This window comes from Pteropus vampyrus, unplaced genomic scaffold (genome assembly GCF_000151845.1).
Source record: "Pteropus vampyrus isolate Shadow unplaced genomic scaffold, Pvam_2.0 Scaffold154, whole genome shotgun sequence".
Classification (NCBI taxonomy): domain Eukaryota; kingdom Metazoa; phylum Chordata; class Mammalia; order Chiroptera; family Pteropodidae; genus Pteropus; species Pteropus vampyrus.
Window position 1 is genome coordinate 678,827 of NW_011888935.1, and position 8,018 is coordinate 686,844.

At 38.9% G+C, this 8,018-nt stretch overlaps 1 protein-coding gene across 1 annotated transcript in view; it reads right to left on the reverse strand.

Annotated features, from left to right (window-relative positions):
- Positions 1-8,018, reverse strand: part of VWA8 (von Willebrand factor A domain containing 8) — a 281,798-nt gene that overhangs the window by 111,063 nt on the left and 162,717 nt on the right. Inside the window, exons 29-33 of the mRNA XM_023536356.1 lie at positions 6,459-6,658; positions 2,767-2,877; positions 1,742-1,806; positions 1,183-1,308; positions 15-78 (exon numbers count right to left, since the gene is read on the reverse strand). Of these exons, the coding sequence (XP_023392124.1) occupies positions 15-78; positions 1,183-1,308; positions 1,742-1,806; positions 2,767-2,877; positions 6,459-6,658 (566 nt within the window). The remainder of the gene's footprint in view (positions 1-14; positions 79-1,182; positions 1,309-1,741; positions 1,807-2,766; positions 2,878-6,458; positions 6,659-8,018) is intronic.

Here is an 8,018-nt window from a genome sequence, read left to right on the forward strand (position 1 = left end):
TCTTCCTGCAGCACATACAGCTGGCAGACGCCGCTGTCCTCAGCTTCCATGTGTGCGGGCGTCGTTAAGAGGTATTTCCTGTAAACGAATAAAACACCTAGGTGAGGTGTTTTTCTTTTTCTCATAATCATGGGGCAGACCAGGAAAGAAGTCAGTTCCTCACCCCTTTCCGTCCCCGAGCCCCTTCTTTACAATAGAAATAGAATTCACAGTTCCAGAGTTTCATCGCGAATTAACGACTTCTCAACATTGTGTATAGACAGCAGTGCAGAACAACAATGCAGTGATAAGTATGAACTAAAAATCTGACACTTTGTATGAGAGGAAGGGCTGTAAAAAAAAAAAAATGGAAAAAAAAAAACTCTAAGGAGACACACCCCTATAATCATGGAGGCTGCTGCTGATACGGCTGACCAGCCAGTTAGTGGGAGCCTGACCTCTGATTTGTGACCAGCTGAGGCGCCCTCACCACTGTAATCCCCTTGATGTACTTATTTTTAAGATTTCTGAAACGGGGATGTAGAAATGGCCAGAAATCTTTTGCAGCAGCTACCTCTGCTTGTCAGCAGAGTTGCAGAAAAAGTCTGCGTTCAGCTTGTGGCTGAAATGCATGAAGGAGGGGTCTCAAAATTTACTGTGCACCCTATTTATGCCAAGAGCACTGCTGTCCCTTTCATCGAGAAGTGTACAGCCCAGTGGGGGAGGCAACACAAACATAAACATAACCAAATAAGAGCGCACAAGATAAAACGAAAAACGTCTAAGAGGTGGATTCTGTGAAGTCACACAAAAGCGCCAGCTCTGTGACGGGAGACTGGAGCCCTCTGAGGAGCGAGTAAACTGCAAGTCTATTCTGAAGCATCTCTGGTTTGGCAAGAACACAGTTCTCAGTGTGCTGAGAGGCACAAGCCCAAAGAAATATGGATCCTACATAAAAAGTCATCATGTTTCTACTGTTCATTGCGATGTCACCCTCTGAAACACTGTGATAACTACTCTGCGACGTGCTATTTAATTCATTTTAATTTTCTACCCCCTGCTTCTTTCAGCTTTCACTTACCGAGATGCTGCCACATTTGGAAATTGTGACGGGACAGACACGGAAGGGACAACAGCAAGGGCGCTGGGGAAGTGATGAGTAAGGCTGAGCTACACCACGAGATCGGACGTGGACCCGCCTACCGGTTTGTCTGGCTCTCCACCAGAAGCCATCTGTCCTCTGCTACAAGGAACACAGTCTTGAGGTTGATGGGAAGCGAGATGGTATGAGTTCGCCCTTCTAGAACGTCCAGCACAGTCAGGCTGTTCCTGGAAAAGGAGAGGAAAACCGTCTCTGAAAGGACGTGGCAAGGAGAATGGCTGAGTAACCATGGCACGATCGTCTCCTGATATATCACGCAACCGTAAAAAAGGATGTTTCTAAGACTAAATAATAACAGAAAAATGTTAAGAATGTTAAAAAAGATATACAAAACTATAAGCTACGTAAGGGTGTGCATAAAAAATAATGAAAAGTAATAACTGCCATGCTAGTAGTGGCTGAATTATGGAACTAATTAAAGGACTACCCTTCTCTTATGTCTATTTTTCAATGTTCTACAGTGTGGGATGAGTTACTTTAATAAGAGAATATTTACAATTAGGTTACATTAGTTTTATGACAAATAAGTAAAGTTAAAAGAGGAAAAAGAATGGGCAAATAAGGGTCCCCAGTTTACATTTTCTACAATCAAGAGCTCACCCGTTTTCTTTGTAGAACACTAGCCAGTTTTTGTGCGAAAATTCTTTACACATTTTATAAGTTTCCTAAAGACAAAACAAAACATTCACATTAAATGTGTCAGACGCAGTACGCCTCTTTAGCCGCTGTGCCTTGCAAGGTCTTCACCACGTAAAATTCCCAGAGAAGCTACCTCCTCATCTATTCCCAGACTCTCATGGTGACATGGACTAAAACACATTTCAAATCTTGCTGTGAGCCACATACTAAAACACCTTGAGAACTGTTAAAAGTAGTGCCAGATACAGTTTAGAAATAAACACACTATTGGGTGATAAACTGGAATTTTTTTAAGATTTCAGAAATCTTTAAAAAAAAGGAAAACCTTTTCTTCAATCGATCAATCAATACAAACAAAACAAAAAACGGAATTTGTACCATAACATAAATAGAAAATACTTTGCTTCTTAGATTTGGATCATTTATGACATTTCAAAAATCTTTTTTTTCCCCTTCCGTGGTTGTTTAAGACCTAAGGACGCTATCCTGCAGAGCAAAGAGTAAGCCTTATTCCATATCCACTACCTTTTTCTGAATGGCAGAATAAATCCTCTTGGGTTGGCCTAAAATGTTTATTTACTAGTTTACTTTAATTAATAAACTAAAATGTTTATTTATCTAGTAGGTGCAATCAGGAGCTGTACTCATGGGTTTATCATGTAAATCCGAAACAGGTGAAAGCAACTACATGACTAGAAATTTGTTCAGAACATCATACTCAAATAGCTTATCATCATAATATTCTATTATCATGAATTCAGTCCTGACTAGTCTTCTTGTGAGTTCGAAAAGAAGCTATTGGTATTTAAGATATGCACCAATGTCTATTTGTTTTGTGTTAAACTCTACATGTGCCTGAAAAGAGAATTCTCTTGTGCATTATAATAAACGGAAGGCACGGCAGGGACGGGCAGGCGTGCATCTTTCCGCTCAGGAAGCTATGGAAAGCCCTCGGCAATTTGCTGGACAGCGCGGGTATTCCTTACAGCGTCTTCCTTGTGCCACCACGAAGGTTTCTTAGACGTCATCTCTTCTGACAGAGGGACAAGAAGACGGAGGGCTCGGCCAGTGGTATCCAACAGTAGGATGGTATTACTCTGGAAGTAAAGAGAACAGACGGCAAGGAGCTCAAGATCTGATCCTTTCCTTAAAAGCCCAAGCGGCTCGGCAACCTGAGAGTAACGGTTATAGTGATAAAACAAAGAGGAGATGGCGACGCTGCGCTATTTAAGAGACACCGTGAAGCCGCGAAACGGTTTTCCTTAAGACAGAATGTAAAGCATTAGATGGTTTTACGAAGATGTTTCTAATTATATGATAAATTTATCTTAAAACCATGCAATTTAGTTACTAGTTTAATTTATAAACTAAAACGTTTATTTTTCTAGTAGGTGCAATCAGGAGTTGTACTCATGGGTTTATCACATAAATCCAAAACATAAATGTCTTCTAAATATAGGCTAGCTTAACCATGATTCTGTTTTATTAGATAGTAACGATACGATTAAGGCAGTAATTTTTGTAAAAGTTCCATTTACTTTTATGAAATTGCCCTTAAAGAATGTTTTGTTGAAAACTCTTTTATGTTGTATACAATTAAATTAAAAATAAATAAGTATAATTAAATTAATTCTTTTCGCAAATCCAGGTTCAATTCAGAAAATACATGACATAAAGATGAGTTAGTAAGAAAATATCAAGGACCTCGAGAACCTGGCTAGTAATAAAACAAGAGATTTCTCCAGCATGGTTAGTTGTGGTTATGCAAATGAAGTAATAATCTCTTAGTAATTAGGTGTAGTTTTTTTAAGAAGAGACAATTTAAAATAAACCTTAGGCATTAAAAGAAATGAACAGAAACACACGAGATAAGACCTTAAAATTGAGAAAGCCAGAAAAGATGATATATTTTAAAGGGATGCAAAGAGTTGGCTTTTTAAGTTTAAGTTTAAAGACCTTTAACAGGTTTGCAGAAATGCATCAGCAAGTTGTTTGTCAGGCCTCTCCGTTAGGCAATTTCTTTTCTTTCTGGTTTTTGTTTTAAATTGGGACTTCTCTAGCTGTCCTAAACCTTACAAACTTTTCATTTTAAGAACTTTCTTTGGAGAAAATTAAGTCATAAAGCATCCAAAGAATGAACGTACTTTGCAAAATCAGGAAACAGAATATGAAATGTTCATTCATTTCTCTCATAATATTTACTGAGCAGCTGATATTTAAAGCACAAAGGAGAATATAATGATGACTTAACTGTGGCCCTCGTCCTCGATTATGTAATTTGGTTAGAGAGAAATAAAAAGAAATGTAAAAAGCTTAATGATTCATTTGCAAATCAGGAACTGCAAATTTATTTTACTGGGTAATTTTATTGAACTGCTCAAGAGTTAAAGTGATATTCATATCACATAGTTTCCTTCATTCTAGATACTCGATCTTGGCCAGATTAAAAAATTCTACTCAGCATACTGAAAAAGCTTAAGTTTTTCCACAAACACACCCTTAGAATCCATTAGTCTATATAATATACAACTGTCCATTAAGACTGTGTTAGAAATATTCTTTTTAAAACTAACATTTCATACAAAAAGTGTTATTCCTGGCGTTTGAAAGTTTGAAAATGATAGTGATGCCTTATTTATAGTCTCCAGTCTAGATTAAATTTGTTTTTTAAAGGAGATTCTCTTTCTTATATAAATATGTAGGACATTAATACGAATTCTTAGCTCTGAAGCAATCTGAGATAATGTTAACTTTTCTAAGCAAAAAGAAAGTCCTAAAAACAATGTTTGATCCCCAAATATGATTAGCAAAAGAATAAGCAGATGATTAAACAGATACAATTAAGCAGAAAAATAAGTTAGTACAGTTTTGCATTTTTCTTCCTTTTTAGGGTCTAATGCTCATATACGCATAACTTGGTCTAAGGGGCCAAAACTGTATCTTCCTAAGTGACAGAAAACATATATTTCCAGCCATTGCTGTATTTAGAATTAGTTTTAGAAGCAATTGGCAACATGAAAGAGTTCTGCTGTTCCATCCTTTTAGAAGTTAATGGTTTCCTTCTGTAAATGACTAATGATATATTCTGTCTGAGTTTAAAAATAGAATTTTGCGTCACACATGAGCACATGGAGCTGTGGCTTTGGCTTCCTTTAACGGGGGCAGGGAGGAGAAGCAAATGAGCAATTTTATTATGTTTGTATTTGACTGGGAGAAAAGTAACCTCTGGATGACCTCAATGTCCCAAAGTCTGCAATTCTAAACTTTGTACAGATGTAATAAATAATCTCATGGTGGGGTCGGGGAGCGGGGGGGCGGTTGCTGTATTTTTAGGGATGGCAAAATTCCCCTTTCCTCACTTAAGATTTTTTTTTAGCCAGGACTTTTTGAACAACTTCTTAAGCTAAGCGGGGAAACGCACCCATGGCAAAGCTTCCTTTTTAAAAGACAAGGGATAGATGAATTAATGGGAGGACTTCTCTGCAATATTTCAGCTCTGTTTTCAGTTAGGGCAGAATGGGGAAGAAGGAACTGATGGCAGTGCGCTCATTTTTTTTTATTGCATGAGAATTATTTATCATTTGTTAAATTTTACCACCGCATGATGTTTATTTGGACTTAAAAGAGGCCTTCCGTCCTAACGGGGCCATAATAGAAGACAGACAGCTAAGAGTCTCTCTGTGGGGAAAAAGGACGCGGTTCAGACAACAGTATTGGCAGTATTCAGATAGACTGCGCCTTCAGGGCGCTGAGGTGGCTTACTGGAAAACTGGCAGATCAGTCAGGTGACGGACGAGACTGCCAGGAGGCAAAGCCCTAGCCATGGAAGAGATGCACGTCTTCACAGCGAAGAACATACCTTCCTTCGAGAAAGTCATTGTAAGTGAATAGAGTATTAATCAGCAATGGTACCGAATAACTGAGAACATAAAATACTTGGTGAGAGCCTAAAAATCTTTTAAAGAATCAGTATGTGTAAATCTGACAGTTCATCTGACGGCTGAAAATGTGGCAGGACTATTTGAATACTCCAAATTTAGATTTTTTATCCAAATTTAATTGACTTAAAAATCACCAAGATATCATGTTCTCTTTAGGACAGACTCTTCTGACTATAGAATTCTATTCGACAGCATCGAGATTTTGTTGGAAATCCATAGAGTAAAACCCTTATTCCAGTGTGCTGGAAACTTCTATAAGCGATATCTGGATATTCGTCACTCTGCTTCTAGGAGAAGGTGAAAATGAAAGAAACATCTGAAAATCGGAAAATAATTTTAACTCAGAATTTATGATAATTATTAAGGCAAGGCCTCGTCACTGAACTGGGTATATGTATTTGCTAGTTTACTTGTTTGTTGTCTATCTTTTCAAAGAAAAAGGAGGTTTCACGACAGAGACTTTTCCAGCCCCAAATGTCCGCAGTACCGAGGTAGAGAAAGCCTGACTTAGTGCTTCTGGACTCACAGGTCATGCTGAGGTCTCTGCGGAGCGGGAGACATCAGCCCGTCTTCTTCCAGTACTTACCACAGACAACCCCGGGCGCTCTCTCCAGCCCCCTCCCCGACTGTTAGGAGAACAGGGATTTTCAGTTAGAGGCTGCGAATCATTCCTGCCTTTTCCTTCACACGCTACCCTGGGCACAATCCTCCGTGTGACTGGCCTGGGGTGTGTTTACCTGCTGTTCATGGAGAATCACTTGACCCTTGAGGGGACTTCCCAGGGGTGCCACTGTCAAAAATGGGTGCCAAACTCCTCTGGCCGTTCTTGGTAAGATGTCAGAAAGGTCCACGACGTAGCCACTTTTCCCAGCCGTGTCCATAAAGTGTAAGGAAACAGGATTGCATGTAGCTATGTAGAGGGTATTTTCTTCATTTTCTGAAATGACAGAAAGGAGTTCATTTTGTCATCTGCAACAGATTTTCTGACTGGTCAAGAGATCCACTGAAAACTGAGTCGCACAGTTGGAACTCGGCAGCCGATGTGTAGATGGATCGATTAGGCTGAAAACGACCATGACAAACAACTGAGTTCCTGCTCCAAACGCAGATGGGGCCACAGCTATTTTTCCCCCAAAATTCCACGACATCTCATAGGGACACCATTATCTATTTAACACTTCTCGGCACAGGAAGTTCTTCCTTGTGTGAAACCTCACTTTGTACTTTAATAAAGGTCTGTTTTCTCTTGTTTCGTTGCTGGTTCAGATGGACAAAAGCTGGTCAACAACTTCCATCTGCTAATCTCCTGTTTTCTGGAAAGTTACTAGATCTTTAAGCTTTCTTGTTATAAATAATTCTATTTTTAATTCTTAGTTCATGGATCTTAGTTTCCAAACTTTTATCTTTTGAGTATTTCTTATTATAAAATCTCTGTTTCTTCTCATCATACACACAAATACACCCATTTGTAACTATGTACGGTCACAAATGTTAACTAGATTTATCGCGGTGATCACTTCATAATATACACAAATATGGACTCATTATGTTGTACACCCGAACGTCATATGTTATATGTCAATTATACCTCAATAAAAAAATTCGATCTGTTTTGTCCAACTGAAGACTTGACTAGGTCCATTTTCTGAATTGTCTCACTGCTTCGTCAACTTTCAAGTGCACGTGAATCACTAAGTATCTAATGAAAAGGTAGATTCTGATTCAGCTGGTCTGGGTGGGGTTTCAGATTCGGCCTGTCCAACCAGCTCCCACATAATGCCGGTGCGGTCGCTTTGACAGCCTCCCTTTGAACAGTCAGGCTCTGGGCCGTGTTTTCCATAATTGATATCTGTGAGCACTTTAAGGCAAGGTATTAGCTGCTTCTGTACAACAAATGCCATCAGCATCGCTCCTCATCCAGGTATCTATGTGGACAGTGATCATATTTTCTGAACCCCAAATTAAGACACAAGATATGATAATGAGATATTGATATCTGTGACTATCCTGGAAAATATGGAACATACGTGTGTGTGTACATATAGTGTGTGTGTGTGTGTGTGTGTGTGTGTGTGTGCGCGCGTGTGCGTACGCATGCCAAGTCTACAAATAAAGACCAAATATTACATGTAAAGGTATAGGAAACGTAAATAAATAAGCTAACGCTGATAAGAAACACAAGTCAATGGAAGGGCAGAAGAAGCTGGTGTTTAGAAGACTGTGTGTATGTGTGTTATAGTTCCAAATATCAGACAGAATCACATAATTTATCATTTAAGAATCTTTTTAATGCTTCT